The sequence below is a fragment of the Hesperophylax consimilis genome, chromosome 17, assembly GCF_061612785.1.
Source record: "Hesperophylax consimilis isolate HC1 chromosome 17, BYU_Hcon_1.0, whole genome shotgun sequence".
NCBI lineage: Eukaryota > Metazoa > Arthropoda > Insecta > Trichoptera > Limnephilidae > Hesperophylax > Hesperophylax consimilis.
In genome coordinates, this window is record NC_142852.1 from 1,515,031 (window position 1) to 1,541,021 (window position 25,991).

Sequence of the window (25,991 nt, forward strand, 5' to 3'; positions counted from 1 at the left end):
TGCACCAGGGCACTACTGAGAGTATATTCCACAATCAGAATAACGAAAGAGTATATATATGAATGAGACTGAAGCAAGAAGTGTGTGTGGTAAGGCTTTCATAAGTTGCAGGTTGAAATCCCGGCGTGCGCAAGTAAATTTTATTTCATTAATTCGTATTATTTCACAATATACTTGTGGCATCTTCCAGAGTAGAAGATACTATCAGTTTCGCCTTGTTATAAGTCCACCATTCAGAAAGAAAACCTTGCTTAAAATGGATTTGGTCGTGTTTGTTTACGAGATCTGAATAGCCAGGTACTTCCTCGCGTTCATCTTCCCCACATACTTCACGTTTCCACTGGCTACAGACGGTCGGAAGTAGTTGGAACTCTTGTGCGATTTCACGTTAATTGTTCATATTCAAGTTTTGTTATTATTATCCAAGCATTATGATAAAACCGACTCTTGGTCAAACAATAACAGAACTTGAATAGAACATTCACAGAACGTGAATTTTATCTTCGAAATTTGATCAATTTTATACTTTCAATGTAACTTCAACGCTGTAACGTATTTTTTTCTTTCATTCGACACTTTCAAATAATTTTAAAACGAGATATTCAAGTTTGCAATTTGGTCCGGAAGTCGCGATGCCGTGGATATCGCGATTATTAAAAAATAACAGTAATTAAACTGATATTTTTTTGGGGTATTATGCCGTGCTGCGCTACCTCTTCCTCTACGGACAATCTCCAAAAGGATTACAGAAAATTTTCGAGCACGTAAACTCAGCCGCCCTGACAAATCGGAAATTGCCGAGCATTTAAGAGGAAGCTACAAGCCAAAAATGTGTATATTCTTGGTATACCTTATATTGTAGGTAATAGGCATTAAAATCGCTTGACAAACGGAGTCTAAAAACATTCGATTTCTTGCAAAAAAACTGGGTTTTATTTATTTTGTACATAATTTTATAAGAAAGCAAAAAAGTCAATCAAGTGAAACTGTCACAGATAATCTTAGCTATAATACTGTATTTTTAAAAAATTGTTTCCTTTACGCGTTCATACATTTCTATTGAAAAATGTTTTTTTTAGTAGTTTACATTTATATTTTTTATTGAGTAATTTATTATTTTATATGTATTTTACTCAAGCGAAACGATAGGAAAACCTCCAATTTATCTAAAGCATATTTTTTGGTATTTTTAATGTACACCAATTCGTTATAAAGATTAATCAAAATAGTGATTTAGCATTAAGTTTCGCCTTAAGAAGAAAGACAAACATAACCTGAAAATATTAGAATTATCCTATCATTATACAGTGTCCGGAAATTGGTGGTACAAGTATGAAACTGGGGAATATATATCACAATTGTAGTCGATTTTGTAGAATAACTTCTTATGATTCGAGTTTTCGTTTTCGAGTAAATCGAGTCCGAAGTTAAATTTTTTTGGATCAAATTTGAAAAAACCCAAAAAAAAATTTTTTTACGTTTTTCCAAATTTAATGGTGGGTTGTTTGATTTGACGTTGTTTGCCGTCAGTAATAATGTTCGTCAAAAATTAACCAAACGCTGACAGAACGAAAACCGACGGATAACGAGGACATGTCAAAATATTAAAAATGGTGCAGATCGTCAATTTTTGAGGTTAAAATGTGACGGTCCATCAAACAATTGACTCTAAGATTGAATCTTGCATAGCAAGCGTGGCAAGGCGGGACAACGCTCATTCGGCCAGCCTCATGACTCGCTGGCTATTTCCAAACGGCTACCAAAACTCTGTGCGGTACATTTGCTTCAATTCTCATTAAATTCAAAATTGGCAATGGATCTATTAAAAAACAAGACAACACATTCAATTTTTAATATATTTCTTTGTGTATATTTCAAAAATAATAAAATAATTATTTTATCGTCTAAAATGTAAAGACTTGTTCACTTTCATTTTTACTTCCTTCAATAAAAAATTATTTCGATGTATCACATCTGCCAGGCTTCCCGTGTAGGTATCCATTCAATTTCCAACATCTATTCACCCGCAGAGCTAGCAATTATTAAAAAATATGTATATATTTATACTACAAAAAAAATAGAGAACCAGTTTAACCATAACTTCCAACACATGATTACATAACCGTAGAGGATTCACAATAGATGCCCTGCTTTGCAAATACCAGATTAAATTAATATAATTATAATACTTATTTTATAAGCAATGATTATTAGCCTGAAACACTCATCCACATTGAAAAATCTCCTGATAAAAGATACATGACGCCAACGGGACTTGAACCCGTGTCCTTTCGATTTCCGGTCGACAGCTCTGACCACTGAGCTATGGCGGCTTATCTCTTATCCGCGAAATAATTCAATATATACTAGTGTTTCATTCAACAATTACTGCTTGTTACATTTTTTCACCTGAAAACAACCAACTTTATTTTATATGAGAAAGGCATTGTAAGTGCTAACTCTCTCACTAGATGGCGTCGAGACAAATTGTCTACATTTTTTGGTGAAAATACTAGAACTTGTCAAATATTAATTATTATTTTTTTGGTAAATTAATGTTTAAGACAAGATTTTTTATGCATAGCACAAAGGGTAACAATTATTTTATAAGCAATAATTATTAGCCTGAAACACTCATCCACATTGAAAAATCTCCTGATAAAAGATGCATGACGCCAACGGGACTAATTTTAATTATAATAATAATATTCAAAAATCTGTTAATAAAAAATACACAGATTTGGGAAATGAGATAAAACGAATTTGGCATTCTCAGATTATAAAAATATTACCATTTGTTATTTCGGCTACTGGCATTATACCTAGCTCTCTCATTCTAAATTTAGGCTTATTAGATCTGTCAAAGAATTTATATATAAAAATGCAAAAATCAGTCATTTTAAATACATGTAGGATTACGAAAGATTTTTTAAATATTTATGTTGACGGATCAGTAGGATTTATAGGCCCTGTTAGAAGTTCTACCGAGCCGAACCCTCTGATATGAAAATATCTGGATTCGGTGAATTATTTTCCCATTTGATCTCTGGTGAGTTGACGTGTTGTTCTTGTATTGTTTTGCTTATATAATGCACTTTCATAATGTTGATTGACTAGATAATCATTTGTGGAAAAGTGTGTGGAAGGGTTTAGTTTTTCCTATGGGGAAGATTTAACTCTGACATAAAGTCGGAAATCAATAATGTTAACTAAAATAATTAATACAATTAGTTTTCACTGCTTTTGATTTTTTAATGTTCCTCTTCTATAGAAGCTGGCGCTTGTGTCTAGAAGAGTTGTGAGCATCAAGATTAAGAATATTTAGTGTTCGTAATTATGAATATTAAAATTTATAATTACTTAAAAAGATAGTTTCATCATTTTGATATTTTTACATTGAACTTCTCTTTAATTGCTTTTAGTAGGTGTTTATCGTTTTCTATTGTTCTGATATTTTCGGGAAGGCTGTTGAAGTATTTTTTCCCTAGATATAAATAGTAAAAATAATGATAATTGGATGACTTGTATAGCGCCGTTTTTGTGCAAAATCACCTCAAGGGCGCTGTACAAACTTATAATACATTTCTACAGTGATCTATGTTATTACTTAACTATTTATGGAGATAATATACAGCACAATACTTACCTGGTAGGTCACTTGAGATTAACACTTAATTAAAATTATCTAATTGTTAGGTAAGTTTTTAGATTCTCACGGCCAAAAGCATTTTTGTTGTTTGTTTTTGGGGTGTTATGCCGTGTTGCGCTAACTCCTTCTTTAGCCGACGTTTCGGACAGCATTGCAGTGTCCATCATCAGGGCAGATCCGGTAGAACCGAAGATGTGTAAATTTTTTACAAACTCGACAACAAAAATTTACACATCTTCGGATCTACCGGATCTGCCCTGATGATGGACACTGCAACGCTGTCCGAAACGTCGGCTAAAGAAGGAGTTAGCGCAACACGGCATAACACCCCAAAAACAAACAACAAAAATAACTAATTGTTTATTAGCGAAATTTAGAAACAGGATTTAGTACATGATTGGAAAATTGGATATTATTGGTCTTTCTCTCAGGAATGGTATATTTAATTTAAGGGTATGACAGCTTAAAAAGGTAAGACTTTAGTTTAGACCTGAATTCTGTTGGACTTGTTATGGATCTTAGTTCCGGAGGGAGTTTATTCCAAGCCTTCACCAAACTTAGTATTTATCTTGCGCTTAGGTTCCATCAGTCTGCCTACAGCTGATGATGTTGCTGATCTAAGAGTTGACTGCCTCAGACCAGTGTTTTCCGGGACGCATAGTTCAGAGATGTAGGGTGGGGCCATTTCATTGATGGATTTAAACACCATCCAGCACAGTTTGTACTGGATTCTTTCAGGGCACTTGAGCCAGTGAAGGTTACGAAGGTGTTCTGAAATGTGCGAATAGAAACCCCGGTTATGAGCCGTGCTGCTGCATTAAACACTGATTGAAGTTTATCAATTTGATATTTTGTAAGGCTGGCATAAATGCCGTTGCAGTAATCGAGACGTGAGACTACGTAAGAGTTTATAAGTGGATTTGTTGCTTCTGTAGGAAGGTTTCTTCGGACAGACTTGAGTTGTCTTAGGTGAAAAAAACCGGTGCTTACAGTCCTATTTATTTGTCGTTTAAACGAAAAGTCTGAATCTAAATTGACACCAAGAAGTTTGACTGTTGTTTTTGGGATGATATTGCTGCCAGAAATAGTAATCAAAAATACACACGAAGTTCACAATAGCGAACAGTAGAACCATCACAATCAGTAATAAACACATCTTTTTATTAATATTTTAAATATAAAATGAAATGAACGTGTTACATTTCCACACAATATAGTTACTGATCAGATGTCAAATAATTTCCGCCATCTTAAACTATACAAAAAACGGTGCCAAAATAGAACACGTCCATAGACATATGAATATTAGTAGACCTGCCCTAAGTGATTAAAAGCGTATTATTCCCCACTCCCCATACCGGTTCCATTGGAGCCGGCTGTGCTCGCGTATGGCCTCAAGTGAATTTAGAAAACGTGACGTCATCATTCTTGTGCGAACTATGGTCGAGGCATCATCGGTTCATTTTACGAAATAACACGGTAAAATGGTGGCTTGTGGTATGAAAACTTGTAAAAATAGATGTGAAAAAGAGAATAAACCCAATTGTCGTATTACATTCCATATATAAGCATTATTTTACTTTATTTTAAGCATATTCACATCGTATAATATGGATCAGTTGTAGAAACACATATACTATCACATCGAGATACGTCTGGACGCGAAACACAAAGCTGGTTGGTTGCTGGGAAGTAAATTATGAACATTTATAAAAGTGTCTTAACTAAATACGTAAACGAAATATTCGACTCTGAAAATAGAAGAAATTTATTTTGCCGAATTTGGACTTCGCAAATTTGTTCATAACGTGGCGAGTAATTTGCGCTCCCATGTAAAAATGTCTATTCATTCAAAAGCAGATTTTACTTTTAAGAACTAAATGGTGATATTATAATGCGAGATGCCTATATACTGTCGGATTGATTTATTGACGAATCACAGTCAGCTTTACCCCCTTCGTTCTTCAACAGTTGATTTTACTCCTCATCTTTAATTTCTAGTCTATATATTCATATGTCTGTGAACACGTCCCTTTTTTCATTCCGAATCCATATTACGAAAAAGACGACCAATAAGCTTAGATGACGCGTGGTTTCACTGAACTAGGTCCAGTGGACATACTTGAGATTTACTGCCTTTAGTATCGTACAGGATACTCACCAGCTGCAACAAACACGTCGCTCTTTTGTGAAAAAAAAGCCTTCCCGTGCTTTTGTGATGTGCACAAATCATTCTAGAGCAAAACCAAATCTTATGGGGTTTATTTCCATTCGTATGTACTTGAGGCGATGTCATACGTAGTAATTCAAAATCATGTGTTTTTGGTTTGAAAATTTGGTCGCATAGAAATGTTTCAGATGCTTTAATTAAATACTGCGAGTAGAATACATCTTGGCCTTTGAAATAATCGAGTATTTTTTAGATAAGTCTTTTTATAAGGCCAGAAAAAATAATGTATAAGGCCTATGAAAACTGCTTTAAAGTTTAAAATCTCCTACTTACGAACCCATTTTCGGTTATGATTTTAGTGTATAACGTGGCAAATTAAGTTATTTATAAAATGATCGAAAAATAATTAAATATTTATGCCTGAACATCCACAAAACAAAATAAAAGGCAGTTTTTGGCCATGTTTTTTTTCTTGCATAAATCAAAACAGGCGGATGGTGTTAAGCGGGAATTTAAACCTTATCGCCATCTACGTAGGGGTTGTTATTGATAGCGGCTCAATTTAAAATATTACACGACGTAGTGCATCGCCTTAAAAACACTTATTATTTCAATAAATACAATTACTCATACTTTATACATTACTACTAATAGTAAAATTAAAGCATTAAAATGAATCATCAACATTAAAAAGGGTTTTTTTTCAAATTTGAGGATTTAAAAAAAAATCGCAAGTTGTGCCACAATACGAAGTATGTCAAAAAAATACAAATAAATAGTAGTATATCTGTGTGTAAGGATAGAATGGCCAACCCCATGATTCCAGAGATAGCCTCATTTTTAATGTCAGTGCCATACAAATTTTTCTTAAAAAATGATAACTCCTTCATTTGTACACGCAATTGCTTCGTACGAAATTTTATAGCATAGTAATGATCAGCAGAATCCATTTCTAGCCAAAAAAATACCCTTGAAAATTCAAGTCTCTATGTCTATGAAAGGCGATTTTCAGCCCACTGTGCGACGTCACGCGGTTTATCCAGCAGACATCCATACAAAAATGCTCGTCGCTCGCCTGTGCTCGTCATGCTTGCCGAGTACATGCTCGCCCGTCACTGGGCTGCTTTAGCTCGCAACTGACAGTGACAGCAACAGTTGTAAAATGCCAATTATTCAAATTTAAATCTCTTAAAAATGGCTAACAACGCTCCTATTGAGTGAAAGCAAAAAAGTTTTATTTTTTTAATTTGTGAAACACACAGTAACCAGTTAACACATTTAGTGTCCTCTGCAGATCTTTCATCGATGGCCTACTAACATAGTTGTGAGATCTAACAAGTAAAAGTGTTGTTAAGTGCCACTTTAAAATATCGAGACTTGGGACCTGTGTAGATTCGTTTAGCTAAAGAAATCATTAATTTACGACACGATATTATAGACCTCCGTGGTTTATTGTTAGGATCAACGTTTCCAACATAACCTCAAGTAATATGTGTGCAAGATATTAAAGAAAGAAAGATAAATCTGGTGACACGTTTCTTTCTTTGAGATGTGTGCAGAAAACGAAAACATGTGTGCGGACAATTTGTAGCACATTCTTGCCTAAAAATCGTGTGCGCAATAATCATAATGTTATTTGATTAATTTGTTTTATCGCACAATTAATTAATCAAAAATAATACAGGGTTTTCCAATAAGAGGTGTTATTTCGAATAGCCCGCTATTTCGGTAGATGTTACTTTTGAAACTGTCATTTTTTAACATTTGACAAGTAGAAACTACGCCATTGATAAAAATAGAACGATACACGCTTCAACAACGCATTTAAATTATTAAAATTCACTTGAGTGAATCAAATGCAAATCATCTTGAGTGATGAGGCCCATTTCCACCTCGGTGGCTTCGTCAACAAGCAAAATTGTCGCATCTGGGGCTCGGAAAACCCAAGAGTTATTGTTGAAAAGCCTCTCTATCCTCAAAGTGTGACTGTTTGGTGCGGTTTATGGTCCGGCGGAGTCATTAAACCTTACTTTTTCGAAAATGAGGCTGGAGCAACAGTTACGGTGAATGGATTGCGCTATCGAGAGATGATTAATAATTTTTTATGGCCGGAATTGGATGGTATTGATCTGGACAACGTTTAATTTCAACAAGACGGCGCTACGTGCCACACAAGCAACGAAACCAATGATCTTTTACGATTGAATATCAAAATAACAGCTCTTATTGGAAAACCCTGTATATACAGTGTTTGAAGGGACGTTCTTGACTTATTTTAACCAGTGACTCCTGACATTATTTGGAGTAAAATAATTAAATGATTTTGGAAAAAATCGGAAGGTCCCTTAACAACCTGTATATACATTATTTTAGGGGCATTATGCTGGGATGAACTACCTACTTATTTAGCCAACGTTTCGGACAGCTTTAGAGTTTTCATCGTCAGGACAGATGTGTAATGATGGTCACTGGCTAAATAAGGAGGAATTTGTGTTTATAATATTATAATATAATATTGTGAATATTGTTTACTAACAATTGTGTCAGTTAAGAAGAAGCTACAAGCGAAAAATGTGTATATTCTTGGTATACCTTATATCGTAGGTAATAGGCATTAAAATCTCTTGACAAACGGAGTCTAGAAACGTTCAATTTCAAGCAAAAAAACTGGTTTTTATTTATTTTAGAAATAATTTTATAAGAAAGCAACAAATTTAACCAATTGAAACTGTCACAGATAATTTTAGCTATAATACTGTATTTTTTAAAGTTTTTTCCTTTACGCTTTCACACATTTCTATTGAAAAAACATTTATTTTAGTAGTTTGCATTTATATTTTTAATGAGTAATTTAATTTTGTATTTGTATTCTACTCAAGCGAAACGATAGGAAAACCTTCAATTTATCTAAAGCATATTTTTTGGTATTCATAATGTACATCAATTCGTTATAAAGATTAATCGAAATAGTGATTTAGCATTAAGCTTCGCCTTAAAATCTCCTAGCATACTAAAATATATTTTATTCGGTTGGCAAGTAAATAATGTATATTAATGATATTATAGCTTGTCGATTTGTCACTTGTAAATATTAATATAGTTTATTTTATCTGTGAAAAAGCGATAGGAAAGCTTTCAATTTATCTAAAGCATATTTTTTGGTATTCATAATGTACACCAATTCGTTATAAAGATTAATCAAAATAGTGATTTGGCATTAAGCTTCGCCTTAACAATAATAAAATACAATTGTGTTTTAATTAACACTACGCAAGGTTTAAAATTCAAGGGTCTAACGAGGATAAAAAAGATCGAAGCGATGATGGTTAACACACAACATTTTTTATTATTTTTCATGATAAAAATGTAAATTGATTCTCGTTAAAACCGGTTTGCACCGCTGACAGCACTGAATAGATGAACCGGCAGAAGTGCGTAGCGGGCGTGTCCATGCGCCCAATGACAATTTAATTAATAGTATAATTGAGGCATGTTACTAAAGAGGTTTGAAAAAAATCAAGCGGTGTACCACAAGGGACACGCTTGAGTCCAATATTATTTTTTTTAAATATGTCTACATAACGAAGTTCATAACATGTAATATAAAGAGAGATGGAAGAGATAGAGATAGAGTAGAGAGTAAGTCCATGGTAGATACTCTCAGTATTGCCCTGATAAAAATACACCATTCAGATTCTAAACGTTACTTAAAATTGCTTTAGCTGTGTTTTATGACCAAATCTGAATAACCAGGTCTCCTACTGTTTGTATTTATGCGAATACCGCACAAGATTCCCAACTGCCCAAAATCAGTGGTGGGATAATGGCATCACCAATTTGGGTATGTGCTGAGGTCGAAAGAGTGGGAAGCAGATGGGTAAAAGGAAGGTTGGGAAGTATCTGATCTGGTCACCAAACATGGCTAAAACCATTTAAAACAACACTTTGACTTTGAATGGTGGTCGTTCTACAGGGCTAAATTTAGAGATATCTACAATTCTAACTTTTCTTGAAAAGATTAGGTACTTTTCTACAGAACTTAATTTTCCACATTATACAAAATGGGTTCTTAAGTAGGAGATTTTATAACTTTAAAGCGGCTTTTAATGTCCTGATACTTTATTTTTTTCTAGGTTTGTACAAAGACTTGACACTCGATTATTTAAAAATAAGAAGAAAATTACCATCTAGATACGATTTAAAAGCCCAGGCAAAGCCGGGTAATACAGCTAGTGTTTGCACATAACTAGAAACTAATTTGACACATATTTTCATGAGAACTTCTCCTAACCATCTGGAACCAGTGAGACTATGGCATCCCCAATTAACCCTTTCATGCCCAGTGTTAATTCAAATTAACATGAACTTTTGTGAATTTTTTTACCGTAACGGTAGCGATTTAGAAAAGCCATGTTTTTGTTTTCTTATTGCTTGTAGTCTTTTCTGTGGCGTCTATTTTTTCCGCTCCGTTGAAATCCTTATTCCCGCCACAACAACGATAAATATTTTGACATCTGCTGATTGTGAGTTTCATCGAATTTCTGCCGTTATTGATTACTTCATTTAAGGTGAGATATCAATATTTTCTACTCGAATTAGAAATATTTTAACGCATTAAGATGTGTTGTACAATAATCACATCAGTTCAATTCACTGTTCACAGTCGTTTGCCAGAATATTGTAAATGAATTTCAATGTTCATTCAAATTAACACTGGTAGTGACAGACATGTTTTTGACTAGTATGGCGAATTTTTAAAGATTTATTATCCTAGATTATTTCTTTATTTCTGAATGAATTTTAGTTAAAATATTATTTATTTGTACCTTAGATGTGCATTAATTGCATTAATGTGCATTTTCGACGTGAAACAGTTATTTTTATTACTTTTGGGTTATGTTTATTTTAGCTTAATATTTAAAAAATTCCCTCTGACATCCAATGTTAATCCAAATTAACATAGAAGAATTTAAAAAAAAAAATTTAAATACTAAAATTTTCAAATATTTTTTTGAGGTATTATCAAGTATTACATATTTTATATACATGGTTTTCCAATAAGAGGTGTTATTTTGATATTCAAAGAAAAATGCCATTTTTTAATATAAATGATCAAATGTTTATTTCATTATAAAGAGAAAGGTATGCCGTTCATAGTGAAAAATAACATCAGTCGATGACCACCACGACCACGCCTACAGGAACATATCCTTTTCATGAGATTTTCCATAATCTAATCGCTGCGTGGCTGCCTTATGTCCTCGATAGCCTCACGAATTCCATCTTTGAGGTTTTGAATCGACGCTGGGCTGTTGGCGTAGACCTTCTCTTTCACGTGGCCTCAAAGGAAGAAGTTGCAAGGTGTTAAATCACAAGATCTCAGTAGCCAATTGTGATCAACTCTTCGAGAGATAACACGGTCCGGAAACTGTTCCCGTCAAAGATCAATGGTTTCGTTGCTTGTGTGGCACGTAGCGCCGTCTTGTTGAAAGCAAACGTTGTCCAGATCAATACCATCCAATTCCGGCCATACAAAATCATTAATCATCTCTCGATAGTGCAATCCATTCACCGTAACTGTTGCTCCAGCCTCAGAAAAAAAATCAATGAAAAAGAAACGAGTAATATCTGAGTGAGAATTTCATAGATATCTCCGATGGTCGAAGTCACCCCCAGGTTCGAAAGCCACCCTTTATTACGGTACCAATTTAATTGGCCTATCTGGGACCTAGAATGCGAAAATTCTTGTATCTAAAGTTGGCGTCGTTCTGCGAATTATCTGTTCAGTGTTTGGCAACATTATTATTTTCACTAACGACTGCACGAAGATGTTATTTACACAGCTTGCAATAAAATTGGATAAATATTTTCACATTTTAAAACACATTATGTAATATATTTACAAATAAATAATATTTTATAAACTTAGATAATTTATTTGCTTGAATAAAACTAGCTGACATATAGGAGATAGACATATACCATCATAGACTTTTCCGTAGGCCTTTTTAAGATATAAAATTCCGTAGTACATTATTTTGATGTATATCATAAGGTTTAGCCAGAGTTAGCAATAATGTAAGTGCCCGAAAATAATTTTTTTAGGACTTAATTACAAAACATTGACTTTTCTCTACTTTCTATAAATATAATATGCATGTATTATATATATAAACCTTCCGGAAGAAATTCTTTAAATGATAGTGAAAACCCTATCAAAATCTGTTGCGTAGTTTAGAAGAACTAAGCGCACAAACAGACAGACGCGAAAAGCGACTTTACTTTGTACTATTTAGAGATACTAATTTCGGTAGTGCGTCAATGTTTGTAACTCCAGTTCAATGAACTCTAGAACTTTTGTTTCGAAATGTGTCATCATTTTCAAAATTTGAAGTGCTTGTTTGGAGAATTCACACAAGCGATAAAAATTATATTTTGAGTGTTATTTTCAAAATTGGAACTGATGTGTCAAGAATTCAGACGAGCGATGCAGTACCTACCTATAATATAAATATATTTGATTCCATGATATTTCATCAAAACGAAAATTCAATACACCTTTAAAAAGTGATATAGAGTCATTAAAAGTGATGGAACAAAAACTAGGTTTAATAGTTACCTATGTAACCTATTCAACCCAGTTTTTGTTTCATCACTTTTCACGACTTTATATAACTAACTTTTTGTGAAATTGTGATGTAATGTAGGTTTTTTTAACAGTCAAAATGTGGATTTCATGATACTACAAGAAGTAAACAGAGTGATAAGTGTGAAGTAAAGTGGATGTCATAGTCGTTTTATAGATTGGTCAAATTCAAATCTTATGTTTCGGGTAAATTCCGCATAGCCTTAGCGCAAAAAAAAATAAATGGGGGGTCTGCAGGCAAAAAACGACCACTCTGCCCCTCAATTACAACCGACCGTAAGGTTCATTTCGGTTTGCAGGCGACCGGACCCAAAAATTTAAGACTTGAAAATTAAGACCCGATTTCATACTGAAATACCGTTGCAAAATTTACCTGCGACCCCAAAGCGATCAAAACTAGAACCTCTCATTACACACCGAAGAAATACCTCCGTAGTTATATTTCCAAACGGCAGGTTCGCTAGTAAAAAAAGGAAGTTTTAACAAGGAAACTTTCGTGCAAAAACATATTTAAATTTTTTTTTTTTGCCGTCGTGCCGTTAGAAAATGTACTATTGTTCATATGAGATTTCTTCAAAAACATCGTTTCTGCTCATATAATTTTTGGATAACATCGAAGAAAATGCGTTTCTAGCTTTCGAATGTGTTTCATGTTTTTATTTTTTATTGTTAGGTTGGCAGTGTCTACACTGCGTACAAACAAACGCAAATTATGCGCGAACTTCATATCGATGTTGGCAAATTTTCGCGTAAATTATTATTTACTTAAATAATATCAATATTTTTCAAAATCGTAAATGCAAAACGTTGTTGTTTATTGTCATTAAGTTGAATCAAATGTTTGTTTTTTTAACTGCGTATAAACAATAGTTTTAGGTAAAGTTTTACCTAAACAACTGTCATTCTTACTATGCCTAAATTGAACATGTTATTATTTAATAACACCTTCGTGTTCCGTGTTTTAACAATATATACTCACCCTTTATCTGTGAATAACCTAATATCTACCTATTAAATGTAACTGTTGTTAGTATCACTTAAATTAGGCGAAGCCCAACTAAGTGCCACCCGCAGGGCCTAGGAGCGGGTTTTTATCTGCTATCTAGTAACTATTGAGCAGTGTTCACATAAATAAAATAAAAACATTTCCCGTGGTAGTGATACCACAATAAAAAATAACGAAACATGAGTTTTTCCTTGAATCCATAATGAATTATTTCTTAGTTCATTATTTTTCAAGGATTTTTTTTTAACTTGCCAAGTAAATTGACCGTGAACTTTGATGGTGTATAGTGACCACTGAAACAAAACCCGGATGAGTGACGTGAGCGTCTCGGTGTGCCCAAAGTAAACACAAAATATTCCTTCATACTTCTGTGTATTTGATCAAAATGTAATATTGTTTTTTTTTACTATCGTGACCAATCAACACTTCCTTTCAAGTTAATGAATACTATAAGAAAAAAATATTCAAATTACCGTAAATGTAAAATAATGTATTTAACCCCAAAGGCCTCTGACATTTTGCAATTTACTGCTCTCAGAATTAAATTGGTAAACTTGTCGAATTCCGCTGCATTCAAAAGGCTCTTTAAGAGACAACTATTCAGTTTGGGAGTTTAAGGCCCTGTAGTAAGCGTTCAAAGATGGCTTGAAAGGGAGATATGTAAATATGAATGTTAGAGGTAGCGCGCTTATATTAAAAAACGATAATAATTAAGCGAAAATTGTGAAAATATTTAATAAAACAAGACTCGTTTGAAATACAGCAAAAATCTCTCGACAAATGATTTAGTTGCATTTAAAGATACACTTGTGAATTTTTTCATGCCTATAACATATTAAATAACAGAACAAATCGTGTTTTTAATAATTTTCGGAGCTTACTTTGCGATTTATTTTAATCGAGTGAATTTCATATAATTAACGTTTCGACATAACAAATGTAAAGATATTATCTTCAAAAATAACGTATATATTTTTTGGAACATCAAACTTAAAGAGTTACGAGAAACTTGTTATAAATCGGTAGAAATTAATGCTAAATCACTATTTTGATTAATCTTTATAACGAATTGGTGTACATTATGAAAACCAAAAAATATGCTTTAGATAAATTGAAGGTTTTCCTATCGTTTCGCTTGAGTAGAATACAAATTAAAAAATAAATTACTCAATAAAAAAATATTCAAAAAAAATTTCAATAGAAATGTATGAACGCGAAAAGGAAACAACTTTAAAAAAATACAGTATTATAGCTAAGATTATCTGTGACAGTTTCACTTGATTAACTTTTTTTGCTTTTTTATAAAATTATTTAGAAAATAAATAAAAACCAGTTTTGTGTTTGAAATCGAACGTTTCTAGACTCCGTTTGTCAAGCGATTTTAATGCCTATTACCTACAATATAATGTATAACAATAATATACACATTATTGGCTAGTAGCTTACTCTTACACATCGGAATTCAACAAGTTTATTATTTTTAACAGATGATCAATTTACATAAATAAGACATTTTGCCTCCTAGACTCTATTAATAATGTTAATTAATTAGTTATTTCGGCTACTGGCATTATACCTAGCTCTCTCATTCAAAATTTAGGCGTATTAGAGCTGTCAAAGAATTCATATATAAAAATGCAAAAATCAGTCATTTTAAATACATGTAGGATTATGAAAGATTTTTTAAATATTTATGTTGAGGGATCAGGATTTATAGGCCCTGTTAGAAGTTCTACCGAGCCGAACCCTCTGATATGAAAATATCTGGAGTCGGTGAATTATTTTCCCATTTGATCTCTGGTGACGTGTTTTTCTTGTATTTATTATGCTTGTATAATGCACTTGCATAATGTGGATTGACTAGATGATCATTTGTGGAAAAGTGTGTGGAAGGGTTTAGTTTTTCCTGTGGGGAAGATTTAACCCGGACATAAAATCTGAATATTTTAGATTTAGATGATTACATTTCTCCTATGATCTATGTTATTACTAACTATAGACTAGTCTAACTATTATCAATTTATGACTTGAGATTGCATCCACCGGTTCGTCTATCACTAATACAAAGCTATATGTACAATGCATTTATTTTGATAAACGTGATGCTAGAATGTACATATTTTTATTATAATAATCAATAAACTTGTAAAATATGGGATAAGTGGTAATTTACTGGCATGGTTGATCAGTTACTTATCTGATAGATCACTTTTTGTTATGATTAATGACTGTCTATCCCAGTGATACTCAACCTTTTTCTTCTGCGGGCCACATTCATATGTTTGTAAAGCTACGCGGGCCGCTACTGGTCGGTGTTGCCAAAACAGTGTGAGCTTGATTCCCCCTTTTATTATTCGAAATCCATGGGGGGGGGGGTTGTTACAGAACTTCGCTGAAAAAAAATTTCGCACAGCCAAAAACATCATGTGTAATTCCCCACAACAATTTTTCGAAATCCATGGGGGTGGGGGGGGGGGTAGCTACGGAATTCCATTTTCGAAAATTTCCAACTGTCAAAAATTTATGTATTGCCACGAGCAAAATTATTTGCGCGCATATTTGTCTGTCAAATCTTTGTTTTTTAGAGATCTAGCGTGTGCAGTAATATTATATGTATAGATAGTATATTATACTTATACTATCCTCTTCGGGTTTCAATGTCTGTACATCAAAGTCGCAATTAATCTCAAATTAACGTGATATAGAGTGCCAGATTTTGTAAATGTTTCTGATATTAAATGTATTGAGGGCCGCACAAAATAGCTCGGCGGGCCGCATGCGGCCCGCGGGCCGCAGGTTGAGTATGACTGGTCTATCCTATGAATTTATTGCTACCAGTGGAGTCCCACAAGGTTCACACCTGGGACCTTTATTATTTATCCTATTCATCAATGACGTTACCAGCATGTTCTACAATGTCGAAGTTTTACTTTTTGCTGACGATATGAAGTTGTTTAGGGTCATTAATGATGTGTACTACTGCATAATCTTGCAGTACAACTTTTTCAAATGGTGTTCTAGTAATAAACTGCAACTAAATATTAACAAATGCCAAGTTTTGAGGTTCGACAAAATCAAACACCCAATAATGTATAATTATTAATTGTGTAATGTTGACTTAATCTCTGTAATCGAAATACTTGACCTAGGCATAATGTTTGATCAGAAACTCTGCTTTGTATCTCACATAACTTATATCGCTAACAGGGCTATGAAAATGTCAAGTTTTATAGTAAGAATTTCCAAGGATTTTAAAAATATCAAAACATTAAAAATTCTGTTCACATTTCTCGTTAGAAGCATTCTAGAATACAACTCTACAATTTGGTCATCTGTCTTTAATAATCACATTAATACCGTTGAAAGAGTCCAACGCAAATTTTTGAGGTGTATTAATTTTTAAGGCTTGGAATTCATTTAGAAACAACAGATTATGATTTCTTATTACATTCATTGAAATTGCTTAAGTTAAGTGATTGAAGAAAAATTTTTGATCTTATATTTTTATACAAAATTATAAATTATCAGTTGGATAGCCCTGACATATTAATGTTGATTCAATTTCATGTACCTACCATTAGATCAAGGTCCTCTAGTATGTATTATTGTGACAATTATACCACAGTCTCAGGATATAACTCAGTTATAAATACATTGCACACACTTGGGAACTTTTATGCTAAAATCGCAGATACTTTTAATTTTCCCCTTGTAAAGTATAAAGCTGCACTAATAACACATTTTAACGCCACTTATTTTAATGAGGTCACTACATAACAGGCTATTGTCATTGCTTCTTTCTTTACTGTTATTTTATTTGTTATGTTTTAACTAAATTTAATTCTTAATTTTTCTCATCAAAATTTAATACTGCAATATGTATATGAAAAAAAATAAAATAAAAACTTTGTATGTAAATGGCACTTGTGCCGTAAATTCTAAATAATTAATTATTTACATTTTATACAGACAGGTAATATACAGTACCATATTTACCTGGTAGGTCACTTGAGATTAACATTGTTTATTGTTTATTAGAGAAATCTAGATACGATTCGCACGCACAGGACATAATTGGACTATTTATTTTAACACATTCTTTGCGGGAAACGAGAAAACTCGTCATACGCCTTTTTGCAGTAAGACGCGGGAGACGAGTTTACTCGTTTTGTTGCGCAAAGCGGTAAGGAGCGGGAAACTTGTAAACAAGAGGTTCTGAATGGGTGCGGGGTCATGTGTTTTCTATTGTCGGCGGTACCCGATCTATCTACCTGTCAATACAATGAGTTTGAAACACAACAAAAAAAATAAAATCGTTGTCGCGTATGTTCCGCTCACAAACTACGCAGTTAAACGCGGTACATGTGCAAGTTTTGCAATGTGCCCCTGCATAAAGAAAAGTGTTTCGAACGCTATCACACATTGAAGCACTATTAGGTTATAGTTTTTTTTATATGTATTGAAAATTTCTAAATAATCTTGTAATTTTGTATGAATAAATTTCGATTGTGAAATACTATTTTTTCTATGATTCCCAAGAAAGTAGAAAATATTTGTTCATAAAAAAAGGAATTACACATACATTGCTAAGTAAATAAATAGAGACATCTTTTTTAAGTAAAACACTGAAAGTTTCATCGAATAATATCAAATAGATCATAAGATATGAATATTTTGCGGAAAGTCTAAGTTTGGCGCTAAAATTTTTAAAAAACACCCGCGCTTCGCGCCCAATTTGGCGGTAAAATTCCCGACCATATAGGAAACTTTATGCTGGCGGTACTACAGTAAAAAGTTTTAATCAGAAATCTCCTTAAATGTGATTCTTCCCTCAGTATAAGACAGATATCGAATATTATAAATCCAATAAGAGAAGTGTGAATATAATATATTATGGGTAAAACAAGAATGCTACCATTCTATTGAAACTGACCATTTTTCTGTGAATCAAATAAAACATAATTTAACACTTGAAAGTGTTCAGATCAATGATTTTACCAAACGTGACAAAAAATTGCGTCGAGTTCGTAATAATACTCGTCTATGATCGGTACAATAATTACAGCAATTTAAATCTTCAATGTGGACAATAATTCATTGTTTTATTACAAATTGGAACCATCATAGGTCACTTCTGCAGATTATCTCTCCTGTGGTTGCGGTCATCCAAGTAAACGAACAATTATAAACTTACGAACACAAAGAAGCAATTACTTATTGTAATACACAATGTTATGACGTATGCTAAAATTATCCTAATAATTATTATTGACATCTAACGTAAGTAATTGCTTAGAATGTCATGGTCACTTGTTAAAAATCATAAAAACACCACAAAAAGCGCTACAAAAATATAAAACGAATACATACAATTAAAAATTACGCAATCCTGTTATATATTCCGTACATTTTAAGCAAATTCATCGTATTTTGAGGCATAAATTGATACCTAACCTCAAATCACAAAAACAAAAACATCACTTTTCGACACAATATCATATAAAATATACGATTTACACAGCGTAAATAAAGCGAAATTGCGTTTGGTCGCGTCAGCACTCCAAATTTTGAATTTGCCTTGTTTTTTTATAAATTTGCGCGAACATTTGACAAAACGTCAGACGAACTGTCAAAATCCGACGAAACTAAACTGAAGCGTTGCAGCAAAATAAATTTTAAAAATAAAGGAAGCTTTCGTTAAATTTCATACAAATTTATTAATTTTAATAATATTAGCACCATCTAGCGAAGAAGAGACGAACTAACAAAATATTCAAGGAATTTTTCGACGTACAGCAGAAATTGTATGCGGTTTTTGTTTTAGTTCGAGTTCACACCGCTAGAGTCTACAATAAAAAATTTGTAAACAAATTTGTGTGTGACTTCCGCAAATGTGACATTTAATAAATTTAATTTGGTCTGAAAACATTTTTAAATATAAAAATAAATCTTTCTTGATTGGTCTGATTCGAAAGATCTTGTGTCAATTGTCGAGGATAACAATTTGTTTGCTTTTCTTAACTAACTAACTAACAATCACGCCGTTTCTCCGTCAGGGTAGGCAGAGAGGACGGACCGCCAAACAGCTCGGTCTTGGCACACACTTCTTGCCTCATTCACATTCATACATCGTCTCATACATACTCTTCTATTATTGTGACGCTTGACATGGTCTGACTCAGGTATCTGATTCACTTGGTAGCAAGACGGACAGATATAATCATAGTCAGTACCTCAACTCTCTGAAATATCAGTACCTTAGAAAATTATTATATTTTGATATAGTACTAACATACTGCTATTAGGCTGAACGTACACTGAGACGCAGAAAGCGCAGCTAAGCGTAGAGCAGGGCAATGCAGATGTTACAATGTTTGAAGGAATATGGACCGCAGTACGCATTGGCGCAGAAACTTGACTGCTCTGTCCTGCGCTCATTCGTGGCCGCGGCACAGTTTTAGCATGCCGTGTGCGCAGACGGGTAATACGTTGGCGTTAAATTGGCGTCAGAAATGAACCTCTTATGCATGACACGCTGCATCCGAATTTCTCCAAAAAGTTGCTAAAGGAAGTGTTAGGTTAGAATTACCGGGCCACAAGTTGAACTGAGCTTACTAAGCCGTATCGCAGCACATGCTGGTCACCGATTTCTGTCTCGTATGTCCTGCGGTGACATTCGAGAGCGCCCTACTGTCGAATTTGGCAGCCATCTCTGGTCCGGAGCCCCTAAATACCTGAAAAAAACCCTTGACTCTGTGCAGAAACGGGCGGTCCGTTTGATAGATTCCCCAATCTTAACAAACGGACTGCAATCTTTAGAGCACAGGCGTCAGGTAGGTATGCTGTCCTTGTTCTATCGGTATTACAATGGAAGATGCTCTGAGGAACTAGCGTCATTGATCCCTTCGGCACCGGTGCGTAGTCGGGATACACGCCAAACGCGCGCCCAACATTTGTACACGGTTGACATTTGTCACATGAGAACGGGTCGCTTCTACGATTCGTTCTTAAGTTCAACAGCTCGGCTGTGGAACGAACTGCCGGCCTCTGTGTTTCCTCCCTCCTACAACATGGGACTCTTCAAGACCCATGTTCACTCCTTCCTCTCAACAAAAAGACCCTCCACACAACATCCCCAAAGATGACATAGGCCCTGAGGGAAATTATTTTCTTTAGGGCCTTCTGTGTGGAGTTAATATAAAAAATAAAAAAATTCTGCTCTGTACTGAATTGCGCGGTTTGCATCTCAGCATATGCTCAGCCTTATAGTATAGTATGTTGATGAAAATATGTACTATAATCAGTGTTATCCTATTGATAAGGGCCTCCCACAACGGCTGTCCACATAAGGGAGTCTTAGAGTCGGCGAAGTGTGCAGACCAACGAACACGTAGTCAACGAATGCCTGCTTCATTCATTCTCCACAGATATTGTAGACTTACTGACCTAGATATTATCCTCTGACCCACTATTTGTACCGTCTGTTGAAATATCAGTAGATCATGTGCAGAATTAGTATCTGCTATGAGTTTGAAGATGTTTTAAGGTATCGAAGAGCTCCAGACCAAAGGTGAAAACCTCAACGGTGGAGAGAACCAGCGACGTATAGAATCAGAACACTGGTCAGGAGTAGATTTGAGAATTGGTCGGTGGTTTGGATCCTACTCGGCAACAGCAACATCATCAGCTGTAGGCAGACTGATGGAACCTAAGCGCAAGCCAAATACTAAGTTTGGTGATCGCGCTTTCGGAGCATCTGGGCCAAAGGCTTGGAATAAACTCCCTCCGGAACTAAGATCCATAACAAGTCCAACAGAATTCAGGTCTAAACTAAATATAGCATTCCTGAGAGAAAGTCCAATTATGTCCAAGTTTTCAATTATGTCCTAAATCCTGTATCTAAATTTCACTAATAAACAATTAGTTAATGTCAATTAAGTGTTAATCTCAAGTGACCTACCAGGTAAGTATTGTACTGTATATTATCTCCATATATAGTTGGTAATAACATAGATCATTGTAGAAATGTATTATAAATTTGTACACCGCCCTTGAGGTGATTTTGCACAAAAACGGCACTGTACAAATCATCCTATTATTATTATTATTACTGACTGTCTCTTGGTAATACTCCTCATGTATATAAGAATCACATACTTGGGGTCATGTCAAGAGTCATAGAGAATAACGCAAGAATATAAATTAATCTTAATCGCAGACGCTGTCATCTCAAAGTGGCAGACAAAAGATATGGCAATTAAACTGCCATGCGCTGCGTGTACTATCTCTAACCAAATTACACTGATAAGTGCCAAAATTCCCTTGTGTGTCATTACACAGTAAAAAATAACATTTCATTTGTAATTACAAGCAAATTAATTATCTCTAAATAGTATAAAATAAAGTCGCTATCCACGTCTGTCTGTTTGTGTGCTTAGTTCTTCTAAACTATGCAACGGATTGTGATATGGTTTTCACTATCATTTAGAGAATTTATTCCGGAAGGTTAATATATATAATACATGCATATTACACTTATAGAAAGTAGAGAAAATACTGTGTTTATGATGGAATGCAAAAACGCCAAGTTCACATCAGCCAGTTATCTATGAATATAAAAATTCACATGCGCACGTTTGTGCTTGCAAACACCAAAAGCAGTTGACCGATTTCAATCAAAATTTCAAAGCTTGTTCTTATTAGTGATGGTTTGGGCATGTAGAGCGAATGAGCGAAGAAAGGAGTGTAAGGAGAATATACGATGCAAATGTGAATGGTAGCAGAAGTCGGGGACGCCCGAGGAAGACACGGCACGATCAAGTGAATCAGATACTTGAGTCGGGCCATGTCAAGAGTCAGAATAATAGAAGAGTATGTATGAGACGATGTATGAATGTGAATGAGGCAAGGAGTGTGTGCCAAGACCGAGTTGTTTGGCGGTCCGTCCTCTCTGCCTACCCCTGCAGGGAAACGGCCAGTGGCGGCCGGTGGTCAAAATATGTGGGGGTTCACCGGATTACAACATTAAGTCATAAAATAAATTAAATAAAGGTACATACCTATTTATAAAGAAGTTCTATTCTCTGTTCATTTTGTTTAGCAAAGACCTCTATCAATGCTTAACACTGATAGTGCGTTCAGTCTGTCCTGGCTCAACGTGTTAAAAGATTTTATTCTTTTTAACGTTGAGAAACATCTTTAGCTTTCAACTGAGGTCATTCCAAAGGTCACGAATGGTGCACAAAAGTTTTAGTAATTTCACAGTCTCGGGAAAGTCTTCTAATAAACAAGTACTATAAAAAAGTTGTAAAATTGATAAAGCGCCGTTAGCTTTTGAAAAATCGTCGCGGGCGTAAATTGCACAGAGTTTACCTTTTAGGTACTGAACTTTATTTAGGAAGTCATACGTTTTAAGCGTCACATTGAAATCATGTTCTGGGAAATTTGACCTGTATCGATTTTTATTAAATAGCTCATTATGGTGTTTACCTTAGGCACGGTAGCCTGAATCCAATTGCATTCTGATGTCAACTTTTCCTAAAACCTTTAAGCTCAAAACTTTTTGTAAATGTAAATGATAAGAATTATGTTTTTTGATTTTTTCAGAAAGGTGAGTTACATCAGTAACATCGCTGATTGTCCAAACTGAATCAACATCGTAAATTAAACACGTAAAACAAAATAAACTATTCAATTGATCACATGCACAGAGCTACAAGCTTTGTTATACATTGTTTTGTTAAATGATCGAGTAAACTTCTTCGATCCAGATTTGCACTCTTATTTTATTATCAGTTCAGGTTTTAGGTGGACCGGCATTTTTTATTATCACTTTGTTTTCAAAACTCGACCTATTATTCTTAATGTATTCCACATTCAAACTCATTCTTAATTTATACGTTGAACAAACACAAAAGTAATCATAAATTAGTATAACATGCAATTGATATGCCTTATTAATAATTGATATACAAGATCGATATAACCTGCAATTAAACTTCAAAACTTTCTCAGAGTAAGAAAAGTTTTAAATTCAAGAGACAATGCCTGGCAACGGCGAGTACTGACTGAACTGATAATAAGTAATCTGACCATCACTCATCTCTTAATGACAAGTTTTATCCTGTATGCTTGTATAGAAGAAGCGTAACATTCGCTAAAAAATAGCAGATGGTAAATTGAAACAACGATATCGACAATAATATCAAACATACGCGTTTTAGTTTAACTTTCTACTGAATAAACCGTTCCTTCTGATGTGGTGGTAAAACTCCGAACGCCGTTCTTGATATGGTATTATTTGCAAAGAATAGTATGTAATGGTATGGACCCACGCTTTCGACTGTTCCACAGAATATGCGACAAAGCAGTTAAATTTTGGATCGCAATCGAAAACGAACTGCTACGAACATAGGCACAAGTCAAAGTCGGTCTGCAAGTTAAGCGCGCTTTATAAGTAGGTACCTTTTGAATGAGATATTATAACCGAACCGAGTTTCGTATTGTGATTAGCCATGTCGGAAATCTTGTTGGTTGTTCGGCGCTCGGGAGCACATATTAGCTGGCCGCCACTGGAAACGGCGTGATGGTTAGTTAGTTAGTTAGTTATAAATAAAATACAATTATTTTGATTGTTTACCAAAGATTTTAAGCGACAAGAGAACACGTAAATATAAGACGAACATAAAAGCGTATTGTCATCTCAATCACACCCGTAATGTAGAATTTAAATTCGACTCAACTTTTAAGCACATAAACGCTGCCCGGGACTATATATCCATTTAATTCACACACACAAAATTCATTGAATGTATATCTTTGTCATACAAGAATGAACGTTTGAATTAAGAAAGAATTTACTAGATATGTTTTATTTTTTTGTTGGTTGCGACATTTTGTGTTAATTTTTTTCAGATAATAACGTGTCTATAAGTTTGTGATGCCATTGCGTATATTTATTTATTTATTTAACGCCCAGAGGGCTTTTACATGGTTGGTAGTATAATTTTAATTTGACAGATACTTTAAAACATAAATAATAAGAATAAAATTACATTTGATAAAAGCTATGCAACAAGTCATACAAACACAAGAAACAAAAACAGAAAATTACAGCTATTTGTAGGTTTACATGATGTGTTTAGGAGTATTGTTGAAATAAATGTTTTAAATGATCCCCAAAACTTGCCAAGTTGGTATTGAATATGTCAACATCACCCAAGTAATGATTTCCCATGGTGTGAAGTCGTTGTATATGATACACAAATGAGTTATTGATGAACCTAATGAAATTTATCCAAGTATATATTGTTATTACATATTCAGATACTTAAACAGCGTCTGACAATCCGACATCTGGACGTGGATATATGTAACTACAAATACTAACTATCTAGCAACTTATTGTTCTCGTGGTAAGAGTGAAGATCATTCGTATGCTTACGCTGGGAGACGTATGGGCGAGTCGTATAAGGCGACCACAGTATTCTCATCGTCGACTGGTTAGTTAAAGCTTATATTACACGAATAGTAAGAAAAATGTTTGAATATGGATGGCCAGTTAGTACCCACTGCCAAAACTCAACATTGGAGATAGCCAGCGATTTACACAGGATCAGAAAAGTGTTGTACTTTTATATCTTGGTAGTCAATAGACTTGACAGCTGCAGTAAGGGATACAGATAAAACCGAGCAAAGCTTATAATTAAGGTGCGTGGACTCACCGTTTGGCTGCACAGCTGTCGCAGCGGGCATCAGGACGGCATTCTGGATAAAGTCGTCCAGAGAGAGGCCCGTCACAGTGGAACACAACAGCGGGTTTATCACTTTAGCTTTTGACGTGTCTCTATCGGCCATGTTTACATATAAAACTGACAGCTGGAGAAATGTTGCCAAAAAACAAACAAAAAAAATCCCACATAATATAAGTTTCCCTAAAAATATCAAAGGTATTTATTTTACTGTACTAATTATTTACTATTTTAAATATCTTTATATAGAAATATATATACAGTTTTCCAATAAGAGGTGTTATGTGTATTTAATTTCGGCCATAAAATGATCTTTTATGGCTGTAATTTGATGGTATTGATCTGGACAACGTTTACTTTCAACAAGACGGCACTATTATTATTATTATTATTTATTGGATGATTTATATAGCGCCGCTTTTGTGAGATATCACCTCAGGGGCGCTTTACAGTTAATGCAGATATTACAAAAAATATATAAATATTACACATTGAAATTGAAATTAAGTTAAATAAAATGAAGTACAGAAACAGGTGACACGAAGATGGAGAATCTGCTGCAAGAATCCTATGTGGTGAGGAAACTGGACCAGCTGCTGCAGCGAGAAAGTGCACCGCGTCCACCAACAGTGCCAGCACGAGGTTCGTCATCCGTCCAGGTATGTGTCTGCTGCTAATAGAGCGCTGACACAATGTCCTCTCATGGATTCCAGACCTTGGCAGCACCGCTGTGACATTCAACGAAGGTAGAGGATGGAGACTCTGCAGCA

At 34.3% G+C, this 25,991-nt stretch overlaps 1 protein-coding gene across 1 annotated transcript in view; it reads right to left on the minus strand.

Annotated features, from left to right (window-relative positions):
• LOC149415737 (uncharacterized) overlaps window positions 1-25,327 on the minus strand; it is a 176,178-nt gene extending 150,851 nt beyond the window's left edge. Inside the window, exon 1 of the mRNA XM_089641661.1 lies at window positions 25,195-25,327. Coding sequence (XP_089497787.1) covers window positions 25,195-25,327 — 133 coding nt within the window. The remainder of the gene's footprint in view (window positions 1-25,194) is intronic.
• Between the last annotated feature and the right edge of the window lie 664 nt (window positions 25,328-25,991).